Source organism: Drosophila pseudoobscura, chromosome X (assembly GCF_009870125.1).
Source record: "Drosophila pseudoobscura strain MV-25-SWS-2005 chromosome X, UCI_Dpse_MV25, whole genome shotgun sequence".
Lineage (NCBI taxonomy): Eukaryota > Metazoa > Arthropoda > Insecta > Diptera > Drosophilidae > Drosophila > Drosophila pseudoobscura.
The window spans coordinates 39,364,589-39,380,828 of NC_046683.1; the positions used below are offsets into that span (position 1 = coordinate 39,364,589).

General features: G+C 43.3%; 6 protein-coding genes across 12 annotated transcripts in view; 4 read left to right on the plus strand and 2 right to left on the minus strand.

Annotated features, from left to right (window-relative positions):
• Fas2 (fasciclin 2) overlaps positions 1-3,609 on the plus strand; it is an 80,042-nt gene extending 76,433 nt beyond the window's left edge. For 2 of the 6 annotated variants that reach the window (XM_015186877.2, XM_001354442.4), the window contains 3 exons: positions 570-771; positions 1,765-1,851; positions 2,251-2,828. In XM_015186877.2, coding sequence (XP_015042363.1) covers positions 570-771; positions 1,765-1,851; positions 2,251-2,374 — 413 coding nt within the window. In that variant the 3' untranslated portion in view covers positions 2,375-2,828. Of the gene's footprint in view, positions 1-569; positions 772-1,728; positions 1,852-2,250 lie in introns of all 6 variants that reach the window. The other 4 variants (XM_015186876.2, XM_015186878.2, XM_033384319.1 and 1 more) reach the window with 3 other exon arrangements.
• Positions 3,610-4,736: 1,127 nt separating this feature from the next.
• GlcAT-I (Glucuronyltransferase I) lies at positions 4,737-6,354 on the minus strand. Its single transcript, XM_033384321.1, has 2 exons — positions 5,907-6,354; positions 4,737-5,839 (listed from the first exon to the last, which is right to left on the minus strand). The coding sequence occupies exons 1-2, from the start codon at positions 6,134-6,136 to the stop codon at positions 5,128-5,130; spliced, it is 942 nt and encodes a 313-aa protein (XP_033240212.1). The 5' UTR covers positions 6,137-6,354; the 3' UTR covers positions 4,737-5,127.
• Positions 6,355-7,562: 1,208 nt separating this feature from the next.
• LOC117184979 (uncharacterized) lies at positions 7,563-8,471 on the plus strand. The gene has a single exon (XM_033384322.1). It carries the CDS (start codon positions 7,720-7,722, stop codon positions 8,260-8,262), a length of 543 nt encoding a protein of 180 aa, XP_033240213.1. The 5' UTR covers positions 7,563-7,719; the 3' UTR covers positions 8,263-8,471.
• Positions 8,472-8,878: 407 nt separating this feature from the next.
• LOC6901137 (translation machinery-associated protein 7 homolog) lies at positions 8,879-9,503 on the minus strand. Of its 2 annotated transcripts, none has more exons than XM_015186879.2 (2): positions 9,364-9,503; positions 8,879-9,307 (listed from the first exon to the last, which is right to left on the minus strand). In XM_015186879.2, exon 2 carries the CDS (start codon positions 9,291-9,293, stop codon positions 9,099-9,101), a length of 195 nt encoding a protein of 64 aa, XP_015042365.1. In that variant the 5' UTR covers positions 9,294-9,307; positions 9,364-9,503; the 3' UTR covers positions 8,879-9,098. The 2 variants fall into 2 exon arrangements, with proteins under 2 accessions (XP_015042365.1, XP_002134613.1); XM_002134577.3 differs by having other exon boundaries at positions 9,372-9,453.
• A 153-nt stretch (positions 9,504-9,656) lies between these two features.
• Positions 9,657-11,272, plus strand: LOC6901138 (mitochondrial tRNA-specific 2-thiouridylase 1). Its single transcript, XM_002134578.3, has 2 exons — positions 9,657-10,398; positions 10,456-11,272. The coding sequence occupies exons 1-2, from the start codon at positions 9,745-9,747 to the stop codon at positions 10,963-10,965; spliced, it is 1,164 nt and encodes a 387-aa protein (XP_002134614.1). The 5' UTR covers positions 9,657-9,744; the 3' UTR covers positions 10,966-11,272.
• A 1,003-nt stretch (positions 11,273-12,275) lies between these two features.
• Positions 12,276-16,026, plus strand: LOC4814241 (monocyte to macrophage differentiation factor). Its single transcript, XM_001354443.4, has 5 exons — positions 12,276-12,507; positions 13,955-14,272; positions 14,352-14,542; positions 14,607-14,826; positions 14,890-16,026. Exons 2-5 carry the CDS (start codon positions 14,060-14,062, stop codon positions 15,169-15,171), a joined length of 906 nt encoding a protein of 301 aa, XP_001354479.2. The 5' UTR covers positions 12,276-12,507; positions 13,955-14,059; the 3' UTR covers positions 15,172-16,026.
• The last annotated feature ends 214 nt before the right edge of the window (positions 16,027-16,240 follow it).

The following is a 16,240-nucleotide window of genomic DNA, read 5'->3' on the forward strand; positions in this document are numbered from 1 at the left end:
GGGCCTAAATGAAAATTCGTATCCATAAGTTTGTTGCTTTGTTTGAAATTGCTTTTCATGTCATGTTAATTGGTGCTGAAATTTGAATTTTCCGTATGATTTTCGTATGGTTGTTAATCTTTTGGTTCCATTGCGATTAAGTTTATTATTTCGATATTTATTTTTATTTTAAAGTTTCGACTAATTTCGTTCTTTTGGTTTCCAACAAGTAATACACACACACAAAAATGTAAAATACCATTAACCATATACCAAAAAATTTAGAACAAGCAGAGGAAATAAACCAAAGCAAAACCGCCAAAAATAATATAAGACGCGATCATTATCATTTTATGTGTAAGACTAGACTTAAATGGAGGATCTGCCCATAGGATAGTTCTCGGTGCCAGGGTGCACTGTACTGTACCACCTACTTAGATATATGCGATATACGACCTATGCTATTCTACATACATACATATATTTAAATGACAATTTACTAATCAAGTACAATTATCCCTTCCACCTTCACCTCCACCAAACGCATCCTGCATCTCTGTGCACCTTCCACGCACTGCAACACTTAACAGGTATCGATGTGATCCAAGTGGCCGAACGCCAGGTGCTCTCCTCAGCGGCCATTGTGGGCATTGCCGTGGGCGGTGTCTTGCTGCTGCTCTTAATTGTGGACCTACTCTGCTGCATAACCGTGCACATGGGGGTGATGGCGGCCATGTGCCGCAAGGCGAAGCGGTCGCCCTCGGAGATCGATGACGAGGCCAAGCTGGGAAGGTAAGTAAGCGCTAAGGCGATCAACGATATTCGATAACTTTTGTAGTACTACTTTTGTTTGGATCTCGAGACCATCTTCCCACAAACGAAACGAATATTGCACTAACAATCGAAAAACCGAATCGAAAATCGAATTAAAATCAATCTCTTGTGTTTTTTCGTTGTGTTTTTTATCTTAACCGTTTCGAACAAAAGCCGAAATTGCAAACGACCGGACTTCGAGTACAATTGGGTCTATGCGCGTCCCAAATCCTTGTTGTTCAATCGCAATTCCCTGATATCCGTCTGAGAGTGCGGCACCAGGCACAAAAATTAAACCAAAAAATGCACCGAATTAAAAATTCAATATTAAATTTAAAATTCAAAGCTCACCTCTTACGTTTGTCATACAGTTTTTTAGTGCAATATACAAAAGTTTTCAGTTTGCCACACACTCGCTCACCAATCATTTAGTTCAGAAAAAATCCACTCTTATCTCCACACAAAAAACAAAGAAAACACTACACACAGACAAGTGCTTAGATCTCCTCAGTTGTTGGCTAATTTTAGTACAAGACTTGTGCGTGATTCAATGTGTAGTCAAATGTGCGATGAGCTTCAAACTGGAACTTCTTTGTGTACAGTCAGTTGCTTTCTCAAGACTGTCCTCTCGTTTGTTCATTTGCCAACGCCACTTGTCTTTGATCAACACACACACATACACAGACACACACACATACGCACACGACACAACCATCATCGTTATCATTTCATTTAAGATCATCTACTATTTGTATGTGTACTCTCTCTTCTCCTACTAAATGAACATCATCATGTATTACTCCAATCCATTCATCCAACACAAAAATCCGAATAAATCCAACTAAAAAACCAATCCAAAAACCACCAAACCTACAAACAACCAACCAACCAAATACCGAAACCAAATACCAACCAAATTACCATCTAACCAAGCAGTCTTTACGGTTGGCGTTTTCCGCTACCTTATTGCAGTGGACAGCTTGTTAAGGAGCCGCCACCGTCACCGTTGCCACTGCCGCCGCCAGTAAAGCTGGGCGGCTCGCCCATGACATCGCCATTGTACGTACCACCTCCTCCATAAATCTTAGCATCCTGCCTCTGAATCTTCTTCTGATCTTTCCTTTGAGTTGAGAGCCTGTGCTCGCCTTCTTGCCTGCCTAACTGCCTACTTAGTGTACCTATCACCTATCCACCTAATATATCTATCGACCACATCAATCTATTCATCTTCGCTCATTAGCACTGCATGCGCCACTCTATAGTTGATATAGTTTTATATACTACTGTAGTTATATAGCTCTATAAGGTAAGTGCACTGCTTGTTTTGGTACAGTCACACAGCTTTTACGAGTAGATGGCTTGCGAGCCAGACAACCTTTGCATGGCGGATCGTTTTAATCCAACAGCCACACAACATTAATATCCAAACTAATCAAAAAATGCTCTTTTCTTCTATAGAGATGAAAAGGAACCGCTGCGCACACCCACAGGCAGCATCAAACAGAACTCCACCATCGAGTTCGATGGCCGTTTCGTGCACTCGCGAAGCGGGGAGATCATTGGCAAAAACTCGGCGGTGTAAGTGGGCCGAAGAGGAGAGCCCTCAAACACCACGCAGCGTGCACAAACGATAGTGGAGTATAAATGAATGTCGTCTAAAACGAGAACAAGCCAAAGCCACAGCTGGGGGACAACAAACGGGAATATCGATACAACATCGATGATGATGATTGATTGATTGATTGATTGGAAAACTGAGTTGGTTTTACTTTACTTTCGTACACAGCGTAACTCTTACTAAATGTCTTACTAAAATACAATACGATATCCAATGCTACACATCTACATCTACACATACACATACACACATAGCACTCTAAGCTCGACAAAAAACAATGGGATTACAGGGATATCCCAATACCCCCATTCACGTGTCCCCGTGTTGCTTCATTTTCTAGTTCGTATTTATTTGTATTCGCTGCATTTTGTATTGCTTTGTTTCTCCCCAGCCCCTGGCCCATCCCCAGCCACACAGTAGAAAAAGTAAGAAAGAAAACCCAAAATTAAACAAAACAAAAAGATAATGAAAACCTAGCCTAAGATATATATATGTGTATGCAAAGAGAGAAATCTTAAATTAATGCCTTACAAACAAAGAAAAATTACATTTATTTAGCAGGTAAAGCGAGAAGGGACGATCTATGTATGAAAGTAAGCCGGAAGCATGGGATAAGAACAATTTCTTTAGTATAACTAACTTAAACATGCCATAAATAAGTTGTAACATTAAGTTTGCATTTCCCCACTACCACTACCACTCCCCGCACCCAAAACCCTATCCCACATATCCTACCTAGCCACCATTTCATAGTACTTAAAACGCTGAACAAAAGACTTGCGAGCATTTCTTTCTAGAACATGACATTAGAAGAAACAAAAACAAAACAAAAAGAATAAGGACTTGAATATTTGGTTAATATGTGGACTCCTTGGTTTCCTATTGGTAATTCATATACTATACTTAATCCACAGTCACAAGTATAATCTATGCGTAAGGATGAACAAAATGCTCAATATACATTGATGTTAAACGAAATTTGAATGTTTGAAAAGGACGGCCCGCAACTGTTTGGCACTGCTTGACGAAACAGTGTTACGGAGTACAGCGCACTGGAAAGCGCATTCCAAGTTGCACATGCATCCCACAAAAACACACACAAATATGAGAAATGACAGTTCAAAGAAAATGCTAAGAAAAACCTAAATAAAACTAAACTAAATTAATGCTAAGTTGTAGAGAAACGACGAGAACTATGAGATTGCCAAACAAGAATGTTCGTTCGTTCACCTTTCGTTCATCTTTCATCCCCACTTCCATCAAACAAAATGCAAAAATCGCTCAGTTTTATGTTGAAAGTATTTTCGTATGTATTGTAAAAACTAAACAAATTCTAGTTAAGAGATCTGCAAATGCATTAATCTAATGGATATATAAAGCCTATGAATATATATGTACATGTATTTACAATTACTCAGTAAGTAAGTTTTTTTTCTACACAAAACTACAAATAAACAAAAGAAAAAAACAGAAAAACAGAAAAACAAACTACATACTCGTACATACCCCAGTATAATCGTATTTATATACTCGAACACACCAATCTGAATGTATGTATGTATTGTATATTCCATGGACAGCGCGTTTTCATTTGCCTCCAATGTCGCCAATCCCCAATACCCAGGACCCAATCCCTTAGGGGAGATCGCTCCCCCTTCTTTTTGTTGCCCAAGAGCTTTTGTAGCTTATGTTGCCTTGTCAAAGCTTTTTACCTATAAATATACAAGAATATTATACAAACCTATCGAATAATAATCCTGCAAGCCAAGCATACAGCCAAGTCGACCAAGCTCGACGGCCAGCCCAGATCAGATCACGTTCAATGAATGGGCCACTAATGTAGTTTATGCCGAACGTGCAGCATATGCAATATGATGCAAAGTGAAAGGAACGAAGCGGAGCGGAGAGGATCGAATTTCTCGAACATTTCGGCGAAAAGCAGAGTGTAGCTTTTTATATAACCCGAACAAACAAACCAAGCAAAATTGAAAGAAATTGTACACTAAATCTAAAACGGGGGAAAATAAATCATATTTACTGTACTATAAATCCAAATCAAAGTCTTTTATTTGCCTTCAGCTAGAGGCAGCTATGAGTATTGGGCATTGAGCAGAAACAACTAGCTTACCCACCCATTCTATATGCATGGCATCTAAAATTCCAAAGGTGTAGCGATACGAGCCAGCCATCAAACCAGACCTATTCTCATTTTAACTGTATCGGAAATACTATATGTTGGTGGTTGGTGTGCTGATGTTTACAAAATGAAACTCGATCAGCGGCATTTATCGTCTTTCCTTCCGACCAAATATGCGAAAAAAGCCACTTGATCTCGTATACATATGTATATTGTGAACTCCTGTAGCTTCTAAAATACTTATAAGGAAATACCATAACATATCGACAACAGAATATAATACGGTTACAGAATCTTAGATACATATGTTACAAATTGTATTTGAGCATTTTACAACTATAATATTATACAGACGAGCAAGGTAGCCGCAGATTTGCTTGTGTTGCAGTTTGATGCAATGTTATGTTCAATAGCAAAGTTGGGAATACCTTGCCAGTATACAGATAAGAAAAGCTCATGTTAATACATTCTGGGCAAAAAAAACGTTCAATAAATTCACTAAGTTGAGGCATTAAGTAATGGGACGAGGAACAGTTGCGTGACAAGTATGTACAGGCGAATCGGGGAGGCAAAATCTTCGCTAGACCTCCATGCCAGAATCAGAGCGCTTTCCCTGGCGCTGAAGGGCATCCTCAGAGGTGAGCTTCGTCTTCTCGGTGCGCGTGTGCCAGACGAGCACGTCCCGACAGGAGTTGGCGAGCGGCTGGAGCTGTTGTCTCGTGGTGAGGTGTCGCAGGATTTCGCTCTCCTGGTAGCCGCGCTGCACCTCGTAAGAGAAGACGGCCTGCGGGTTCTTAATGAATAGATCCATGCTGATGGCGAAAGCGGCCATGTCGATGGGGAAGGGGCGCTTCGGTTGCCATGCAGCGTTGAAGCCCACCACCTGAGTTTTGTCCTCGTTGAGTATAGGCCGTTCCACCATGAGACCTCCCACCAGCCCAACGGGCCAGACGCCGACGTGGCCTGGCTTGATCTTAGTCATCTCGGCGAAAAGCTCCGTGGAATAGGAGTTGTCATCATCCATGAAGAATACAATAGCATGTCGATCTACATCCACGTGGGTGCGCAGCCAAGCTAAGGCCATGTTGCGCTGCTCTACTCCGCGTGGCTTAATCCAGTTGGGATCCTTACCCTGCAGCTTGAACTCGGGCGGCGTCTTGATGTTCAGTTGCGTGGAGCGCTTCTCAAGCCCCGCCCGCTGCAGCAGACTGCGCACCAGCGGCGTGGTACTGTTAGAATCCTCCACAATGATCCAGTGCAGGTTTGGCAGCAGCATGAACAGGTGCGACAGTCTGTACGGAGATCGGCAGTGGTTAGAGGCTAGAAATGCAGTTTCCGGCCTCTTGGGACCACGCTCACCTGGTCAACTCCGCTTTTTGGGCTGGCCGCGCATACGTCGGCGTTATGGCGTAGATGTGCGGCAATGTGCCCGCCTCTTGCTGCGTGTACATAGCCTGCAGGTACTCTGGGCCCTGGCAGGTGTGCTTTCCATTGTGGTGGACCAGCTTGAGCACGATAAGGAAGACTATGATGAGCACCAGCACTTGGCGCGGACGAATGCGCGCCTCCGACATGCTGGCGTAAGCCATTTCGGGCAGCTGCCTCTCAAACTCTCAGTTTCTCAGGTTTTTGGGTAAATTCGGATGGAGCCGCTTTTTGGTCGCCAATTATGTATTGAAAAAACAAGCTTAGCCCACTTAAGCCCCCTCTATTTAGATATGCGAACAACTTGAGTTAAACCGCAGAAAATAATACTGTTTGCAATATCTTCTTTCACATCCATCTTATCCTTAATCTTTATCTTCAAAAACCCCACTATATTTGTCATCTAAACTGAACTTCATATTGCATCATTTTTATGAAGAGTATTTTAATACCCACGATAATGGGTTAATCGTTCTCTGGCCATGATCAGAATCCATATTTCTCGATTTTGATATTCGGTTTAATATTACTAGCTAGGTGAAGCCCTCAGCCCTGTCCACATAATTTAATCCGATTAATGAATCAATTTTCTAGCCAGTCAGGCTTGTTTTAAAATCTTTCATTTATTGCATTGTGACTAAAACAAGGTTTAAACAACAAAGTTAAACGAAAAAAAAGTGGCAACGTAAGTGAGTATAGAATGTCACGTCATTTCTTACATGTTGCTGGTATTTGAGGACCTGTGCTTGTCAACCGGAGTTTACGCATTTATATACCATATTTCGAACATTTTATATGAAGGTAACTTTTTCCAAGCTGTTTTACAACTTAATTAATAAAGAACTTTTCTCAGATTGATATGTTTTAGACATATTCATGCTTATGATTAGTATCTTGTATATATATACATATATGTATCTCGATCCCGATGCCTATTCTTGGTCTCCGAAGAAGACCACTAATTGCAAAAATATCGTTGAAATACCTTTAAAACAGAGACTGACTAATTTGTACATTAGTTAGAGCCTGGGATGACAAACATTTCTGCAGCTATATAATATCTTTTTTCCTAGGGTATGCCAAATGTTGAGCATCCCGCCCCCCATGAGTCTGGCCATACAAATTACTGTTGCCGCAACTTTTGCGCATGGAATAAGACCCATTGTTACCTACTTGTTCAAAGAGAGCCTTAACTGATTTGAATGAAACAACAAAGAAATTGCTTGAAAGTGAATGAGCGACAAGGATTTAAATGCAATCTAAACAATGCGAAAACACGATTTGAGAGAGCGAAAATTTAAAAAAATCTTTGATATACCTTTAAAAATATAATTTAAAAGATTCATGAAATTGATTAAATATACCATTATATACCGATATACCGTAAAAAAAACCTTCAACTCAATTTCGACGTCAAAATAAACAGGAAAATTATATCAAATCCCGTAAAAGGTCACCCTCTTAGCCAGATTCGAATGTTCAAAATAAACATAGGCGATAACTATATGGTCGTATGTGAGTGCTACCTGGCGGAAGCTTCCTGCTATGCACGAACATGGTCGCACTGGGTAAATTAATCATTATCGATTCGAGCTTAGCTATAAGCGGTAAATTTCAATTGACAGCCGTCAATGAACATGTATTGTGCCTGCCATTTTTTTACTGACTCATTGAGCAGCCATCTTTAAAATTGAAAGCATTCATTTCTTGCGTTCTTGTGCCAATTATTACTCTTAAAATAAGCGCGATGAGCGACTCCAAACAAGAATTAGGTGAAATTTCTTCCTCTACAAAAGACGAGGCTACTCTGGCCTGTGAAAGCAAGATGGTCAACGCTCAGATGGGCGCTCTAACTGAGGACGCCACTCTTCCCTGCAAAAGCAAGATGGTCAATGCTCAGATGGGTGCTCCAACTGGGGATGTCACTCCGGCCTGCAACAGCGCCATACACGCTGAGAAGATCGCATTCACCGACGACTTGGGGCTAGCTTCGTCTACCAATGGTCAACCAAAGAACAACCAACGCGAGTTGGTATTCCACGGCTGTTGCAAGATGACGGACGAAGAGTTGTCTGAGCACTACAAAGTGGATCAAATGACTGACGAGGAGCTGGCTTCGGTAAACATCGACCGCCAGGCGATGATTGACTCCTATCGCGTCATGCACGAGGTCTCAATGCTGCGAGGAAAGCCTTCGCACACCTTGAAGAAGAAAACTGAAGAGCCCGATTCAGTGAAGCCAAAGGAGAAACGCCAAAGCCAGAAGAGTAGCTTTTTGAACACTTTATAAGTCTATATCAATTCCCAATGCTGAACACTCTGGTCCAGCTCCAGGCCACCGATGACGAGTTTTTTGAATCTTTTGTGGAGGTCTACATGGACTGTGACTATTAACTATCCTATTACATATTCTTCGAAACATTATACCTGAGCTACAATCGCGGGCAAGCTCTCAACAGGGTGAACAATAAAGGGTGCCAATAAATAGTTTGCTGCCGGTTTCTTTGTCTTATTCCATTTCACAAATTTCTTTGGGTGCAGCGGAGGCCATCTGGTAGCTCTGGCTCTACTTGTATCCAAATCTGACGTATCCATACATCTAGATGGCGGTGCAGACACGTGTGCTGCCAGGCACAGCTAGCTTGTCGAGCGCAGATTTACACACATACATATATATATGTATGCCTATGGATCTAAATACATTTTTATAAATTGACAGCTAGATTAGAGAATTCTAGTGCACATTCACACGTCTCTGAGGACACCGGACACATTATCGTCTTACTATATAGATGTGTATAGAGTATATCTGAATATAGTTCTAGTCAGCCTCTACAATTTCTAAATTCTCCGTTTATTTCATTGCCATTGTGGTTCGAACAAGCGCTCACAAAACGGAGATAATGCAAGTTTATATAAATATAGCATTATTTAATCGTACATATTGGTAAGTATAAAAAAAGGGTACAGATGCTTCTAGTTTTCACACACTACAATAAATCTTGGTCCATGGTTCTGACGCGAAAACTGGAGGCTGCAAATGTTCGTGTTTCTGTTGTTCTGATTCTGCCTCTTCTTATTGGTTTGTGTGTGAATTTCGTTTCTAGCAGCTGGTAGGCAGTGCAATCACTTCTTTCCGGACTTCTTGATGCCGCCGCCGACGAGGGGTCCCTTCTTAGAGGCGTTAGCCTTGGCTGCGTCTAGGGCCTTCTGCTGCTCCTTCTGCTTTTGCTTGAATGCGATTTCCTCATCGTCCATGTCCTTGGCGTCTTTCTTAGGCGCCTTCAATGGTTTTTTTTTACCACCCTCACGTCCAGTCATGATTTCAGAGTGTTCTAAATGCAAAGAGTGAAAAAATAATATAAATTTAGCACAAATAGTTGTCACGCACTTTATCACGTTTTCTCCACACGGTTGGTTGTCACAGTCTTTATCGATAAACATTATTGAGCCCTAACATTGGTGCTTATCGCACAAAAGTACCGATATTTTTTTCAAGCTTACCCTGTGAATCGATAAGCAAAATATAAAGTCGCGGGTAGCTTTAACGACGTAAAACAACAGGAATGTCGAAGTTCAGAAAAGTAGTTCTTCCGTATATGATATATCGCACAAAAATATAAATATTAATATATTGGCCATATCAAAAAATATCTCCTCCAATGATGTTATCAACCAATAATATATATCGATATTTTTGCGTATCAATATTTAATATCCCTAAATGGAACATTTGCAAACAAATATAAATACAAAATTTTAATTAATATAAATGATCCGCAATATTGTTGTAGGCATGTCCGGAGGGGTGGACAGTGCTGTGAGCGCCCACCTGCTAAGGGAGCGTGGCCACCGCGTCATGGGCGTCTTTATGCGCAACTGGGACGAGCACGACGAGGCCGGCCGCTGCAGCGGCGAGCAGGATCTAAAAGACGCGGAATGGGCTTGTCAACGGCTGGGGATCGAGCTGCGGCAGGTGAACTACGTGAAAGAGTACTGGACTGCGGTGTTCAGCGCTTTCTTGGACGACTACCAGCAGGGCCTAACTCCGAATCCGGACATCCTCTGCAACCGGCACATCAAGTTCGACCTGTTCCACCGCCATGCCCTGGACAAGCTCGGCTACGATGCCGTGGCAACCGGCCACTATGCTCGTAACAGTCTAGGCAACTTTCTGGAGCATCGCGCGGACGGAGGGGAGGCCCGCCTGCTCATACCGGCGGACACCTTTAAAGATCAGACCTTCTTCTTGGCAGGGATACCGCGACAGGCCCTGCAGCGCACCATGTTTCCCTTGGGCGACCTGGCCAAGAACGAGGTGAAGCTATTGGCCCGACGAATAGGCCTCCAGCGCCTGGCCCACAAACGGGAGAGCACCGGCATCTGCTTCGTGGGCAAGCGTGACTTCAAGTCCTTCATTCGCGAGGTAATTCCATCCAATGGCTCCCCACTTCCTGTCCTCAAGCTCTCTCTTTCTCCGCAGTACATCGCCTCCAAAAGCGGCCAATTCGTGGACATTGACAGTGGGGCCATTGTGGGTAGCCATGAAGGCATCCACCAGTGGACCGTGGGCCAGCGCTGCCGCCTCGGCTCCTTCTTACAGCCGTACTTTGTGGCCCGCAAGGAAGCCTCCAGCAACACCATTTATGTGGCAGCCGGCCACGAACATCCTGCCCTCCTCAGCACCTGCATCCACATTGAGGCACCCAACTGGCTGTGCGTTCAATCCCAGCAGAGGCTCGCATCCGCAGGCAGCCTGCGATGCCGCTTTCGCTTCCAGCACACCAAGCCGCTCGTTGACTGCTGTCTCCGCTCCTGCCCTGATGGCGGCTTTGAGGTGCTGCTGGATATACCTCTGCGGGCCATCACCCCCGGGCAGTATGCGGTGTTCTATGATGATGTGGCCTGCCTGGGCGCAGGCCGCATTATGAGCGCCCATCCCCTGACTTGCCCGCACGATCAGCAGGCGCAGGTCCAGACCGTCTCCAGCTGACAAGATTCACGAAGGGATTTCACAAAGCATGTAAAACCCTTTTACATAAGTGATTCTTTTCATGAGACTTATTTGTGACGTAACAAACAGACGGTTGTGTTAAGGCTGAACATTTGGAATGTCTGTTTTGTTGTGTTGCATGAAATCAAAAGATTCACTCGAAAATATTTTATGTGAACACGTCGACCCCCTGATTATAATGTTTTGTTAATTATTTTGTAAGAATACCAAAGTGTTTTAAGCCAAAACGGATTTGAGTGTGCAATAATTTCAATAAAATTCATTTAATATAGTCTTTCCTTGAAAATTAAGTTTCTTGCGCTTGTACTCGCTGCATGTTTAAGAATAAGAACAACTTTCAAGGATAATTGAGACTTGTCTGACGATCTACAGTTCGTTGTTCTGGTTTCCCTTAAGAGATATATAACCCCTCTAATTTCTGAGGGTTTGTTTGCCTTTTCTGTAAAAATACGATAATGACAGGGAGATCACTTACCAGTGATTGTTGTTGACAGGGGTCTCTTTATGATATCGTAAGGATAGAAGGAATTTTACACCGTTTTCTCGAAAAGCCTATATTTTTGGGATTCTGTGTGTGGACTTGGAAAAAGTCTTCTGTACTTATTTTGTAGTCTACTGAAGTTTAATATTATCATATCTGAGAAATTTCTTAGTCTGTTCTTAGTCAACATATTCCATGATATTTCCAATACATTGATGGTTCCCATTTTGGGCTATTCCTTTGTTATCCGTTGTTATCGCCAGCCAGCAACCAATCCTCCAAAAGACAGAGCCCAAGGCAGCAGTGACTTTCATGGTAATCAAACACAACTACATGAAAATATTTATTCTAGGTGCGAATAACGCTGTTCCGATCGCACAACAATAACAATTTAACTAGGATTGTTAGATGTCTTGAGAATCCCAATATTATATGATATTTGTCAAGAACATCGATATTAGATGATATTAAGCTGTCGATCGGTACCGCTCTCTAGAATCTTTTAATTTAAATTTTAAGCAACCATAAAATCGGATGTCGGCTCTAAGTATTATTTTTAAAACAAGAGCATGTTACCGCCAAATTCGTTCCATTTATCGCACAAAAATACCGATTAGTGCATAAGTAGAGTCGCGGGTATATTTGATCTGACGTCATGAAACAACATTAGAGTAGTTTCGTATTTGATATATCTATATCTCACAAAAATATCCATTTTAATATTTTAGCCACTGCAAAGAAATATCACCTACAAATATATTATCCACAAACAAAATATATATCGATATATTGATATATCAGAGATGGGTGCAAGTGATATATTATTATATATATAGATTTATAAACAGATGCAGCAGCGGATCAAACAGATGTGAAAGTGTAGTGACAGTGTCTTGGATTTTCTACGCGCGAGTCCTGTGTGGCTGTAAGGGCATCATCACCATCCACACAGCAGTCACAGGCACAGGCACAGCCACAGCCGCAGCCTCCACCGCGGTCGCAGCATCTGCATCTCCACCTGCAGCCCCAAGAACATTATTGTAAGTTTTACTCCCAGTCCAATATTCTATAACACATCTTGAAAACACGCTCAACGGCCGACACGGAAAGCCGAGTCGCCATAACAAATGGCGTGACGACACATTCAAACAAATTGGATTAACAGCACGATAGAATCTGTCAGACAGTAGCTATCTTAATCCCCAGCCCCGTGCCCAGCCACAGTCGGTGCGAGCCAGCCAGCCACTACCCCCCTCCTGATGCCATAATAGCCAATATAGGGGATACCCTGAGGCGGCGATATTTATAGCGTTAGCATCGACTAGTTGTTATGGAAATTGGGCGAGCCCAGGTGGTAGCAGGGGTGGGGTCTCAGCAGGTGTGGGTGGCAGGAATGCATGGCCCACATTCCGTTATGATTTGAGTGACCCCCAGCTGCATTTGAGGCATACTTTTAGGAGGTCTCCAACGATCCGAGGCGGTAAAAAGCCCAGTGGGTGCTGGACCCGATCAAGTACTGTCTCAAGAATCTTGCGAATCCAGCATAAATTCGACGCCCAAGACCCTGACCATGAGTATCTGGCCTCTTAGTGCTCACTCTATGTGACGGTACTGCGTACCTTACCCTAAGCCACTCACCCATCACCCATCGATATAGATACACTCGAGTATGTATTGTAATCATGCTCGGACCTGGACTTTGAGCCATGTTCGGAGACACGCGCGATAAGCGGGACAGCCACTCAGAACTGAGAACTGAGAACTGGTTTCCCCTGCCCGTCTGTCGGTCCGTCCGCTTTCTCTGGTGCTGTCAATTGCTATAGCTCTAATTGGACGCAACTGCAGTCAGTCTACGGGTCAGAGGCACACTTAATCCCCACTCAGATCATGATCCACATCCAAATCCAGATGCACATCCATTTGTGCTCATGCCTCTGCCTCTGCCCCTGGCCAATGGCCATTGTGTTTGCAATTGATATGAGCCGACCTAGCCGTTTTATATGCAAACCAAATAAATATAAATTACGAGAGCTAACGAAAATTCTCAAGTGCCCGGGAATACGAGTACGAGTGCGAATACATGTACGATTACGATTACCATGTTCGGTCTGTCTGCGAACAGCAATCATTGTTGTTGAATGCTTATCGGAACAGTGTCGTCTGTGCTGCACGCCACCGTGCCTCTCCTACCTCCTGCCTCTCCCGCTCGCCTCGGTGATAAGCCATCAACTGCCATCAACGACCAGTGGCAAAGTGATAATCAATTGGCCATAACCCAACCAATTGCTTGGCTACTTTTAGATTGGGAATGCTTTGTGTGTGGTAGGGGTTGGCTGGGGGTTGTTGGGTTGGGTGACTGGTTGACTAGGTGGCTGGTTGAGTGGATGGGTGGATGACGGTAGCGAACGAAGGCCACTCGACAGTGGATAGACATATAATCAATCAATTTTTAGAACACGGACAACCAATTTTCCAACTCATCCGCAGTTGCGCGCGCTGGCGACCTGGTGTAGCTGTTTCTGACTGTAGCTGTAGCTGTAGCCTGTATCCTGTATCTGTATCGTACGCGGTACGCACTCTCCCAGAAGCACAATGAGCACCATTGGCATCGGAAACAACGGGAACGGCAACGGCAGCGTGAGCCTGATGCAGGATATCCAGAACAAGTACTCGTTTCTGGAGAATCTTTTCAGCAAATTCTGGAAATCCATTATCAAGTCGAACTCGTCGCTGAAGCTCCAGCTGCGGAACATCAAGTGGAAGAATGCGAAGGCCAAGCCCGGCTGTGCCTATCAGCCGACAGAGGTTGGTCCCCCACATCGGGCTTTTATTTTCGGCTTCCCATTTGCTAATTACTTTTGATTTGCTTTACCCCAATAAACAGATTGAACAGATGGCCAACGTGATTACCCATGGGATGTGGATACTGCCGGCATTGTTTGCGACCATCAAGCTGTTCGAGCGCTCCACCAACGCCAGCCAGTATTTGGTCTCGTGGGTGTACGGTGGTGCTCTGTGCATGCTCTTCACCATATCGACATTCTTTCACTGCTCCTGCTACTGTGCCGAGCACAAGTGAGTGTAAATCTGTTATAGCTTTCTAAAAATTTCTCTATATAGATTTCCGTCCTTTTTGTAGACCACCGAGGAACTACAAGGCCTGGCCCGCGTTCGGCTGGCGCACGTATCAGGGCCTAAAGAATGTCCTGCACCGCTGCGATCGGGCCATGATCTATGTGTTCATTGCTGGCTCCTACTTTCCCTGGCTGACGCTGGAAAATACCGACCACTCGGCCATTCTCTTTTCGATGGAGTGGGTCATCTGGCTGATGGCTGGGGTGGGCATTGCCTACCAGCAGGTGAGAGTCGCAAGAGCCGCCACTGTGTAACAACGCAACCAATCGCAATCCTCCTCTCAACAGCTCTTTCACGAGCGCTACAAGTGCTTGGAGACGTTCTTCTATCTGGTGATGGGCCTGGGGCCCGCCCTCGTTGTAGTCCTGACTGGCCACCACTTCCACGGCATGATACAGCTGAAGTACGGTGGAGCCTTCTACATACTGGGCATTGTGTTCTTCAAGTCGGACGGCTTCATACCCATGGCCCATGCCATCTGGCACCTGTTTGTGGTGCTGGCCGCCGGCTGTCACTATTATGCCATATTGGTCAACCTCTATCCCAGCGACATTAGCATAAGTGATTAGTGGTTAGTGGACGCACACACTACACTGCGGAGAGAAACAGCGGCTTTAGACCTTAGAGTACTTAAAAACAGGGATTCGGGTGCGATATTATATATGTACCTATGTGTATTCGCGGTGTATTCGAAGGGTTCTCTCTTTTGTCAGCCATTTGTAACGTGTTCCTTTGAACGATGGTACCCCCAAGTCACTGCTGCTCCATAATTAGCCAAATTTTATGATGCCAAACCCTGGCGCATGGAAATAGCAATAGTTGTAGCCTAGAATAACGAATGACTAAACTAAAAAAACTAAAATCGAAACGATTCTTGTGATCAGTATCTGCGGTCTTGCCAAAGATTCAAATTATACGTGGCTCATGTCTCTACTTTTCTCACCCAATATATGTTTATTTTATACATACAATACAATATATATTATATACTACTTTATTATGTATTATATACACTCTTAGCCGTAGCGTACTGTACGATATTAGATATTGATATTCATATACATACATATGTATACAGACAGATTTATATTATATACATACTGTATATTGTATACACATATACACCTTATACAACAAGCTCACGGTTTAGCTATGTGTTTCTCAAAGACTTCGACCAGACAAAAGGCAAAACTCAGACCCAAAAATCAAAAAATCAAAAAACCAAAAACCCAATTTTTACAATCGAATAACATGAATTTTCAAACGACCGCCCACCCTCCCCTGCCTTTTGAACACTAGAAGCCCGCCTAGCATGCATAACATATACATGTTTATATACAGATATACATCAGATCAGTATATATATACATATATATATAGTACATAAATATACAAATATATAATTATAAACTATTATATACGGATATACATATGTATTGTAGTTCGATATTAACGACAGGCAGACAGTCACGAACTAATCTGTTGGCCAGTTCATTGTTTAGCTCAGGGACTACTCGATGTATTCGCAGATACTGAAAGATAATGATTTAATATGATTCTCCATTCTTGCTGCTTAGTGATGACCCCTCCCCCACCCACCCTCTTCCTCCACCCACCAAATAAATGTACATTTCGGCA

What these genes read in the sequence shown, in the direction of transcription:
- GlcAT-I (XM_033384321.1), bottom strand. Translation starts at nt 6,136, where the DNA reads ATGGCTTACGCCAGCATGTCGGAGGCGCGCATTCGTCCGCGCCAAGTG. An exon ending in CAAAAAGCGGAGTTGACCAG is followed by an intron (nt 5,840 to 5,906) that starts GTGAGCGTGGTC and finishes ATCTCCGTACAG; the next exon opens with ACTGTCGCACCTGTTCATGC.
- LOC117184979 (XM_033384322.1), top strand. Translation starts at nt 7,720, where the DNA reads ATGAGCGACTCCAAACAAGAATTAGGTGAAATTTCTTCCTCTACAAAA.
- LOC6901137 (XM_015186879.2), bottom strand. Translation starts at nt 9,293, where the DNA reads ATGACTGGACGTGAGGGTGGTAAAAAAAAACCATTGAAGGCGCCTAAG.
- LOC6901138 (XM_002134578.3), top strand. Translation starts at nt 9,745, where the DNA reads ATGATCCGCAATATTGTTGTAGGCATGTCCGGAGGGGTGGACAGTGCT. An exon ending in TCAAGTCCTTCATTCGCGAG is followed by an intron (nt 10,399 to 10,455) that starts GTAATTCCATCC and finishes CTTTCTCCGCAG; the next exon opens with TACATCGCCTCCAAAAGCGG.
- LOC4814241 (XM_001354443.4), top strand. Translation starts at nt 14,060, where the DNA reads ATGAGCACCATTGGCATCGGAAACAACGGGAACGGCAACGGCAGCGTG. An exon ending in GTGCCTATCAGCCGACAGAG is followed by an intron (nt 14,273 to 14,351) that starts GTTGGTCCCCCA and finishes CCCAATAAACAG; the next exon opens with ATTGAACAGATGGCCAACGT. An exon ending in TGGGCATTGCCTACCAGCAG is followed by an intron (nt 14,827 to 14,889) that starts GTGAGAGTCGCA and finishes TCCTCTCAACAG; the next exon opens with CTCTTTCACGAGCGCTACAA.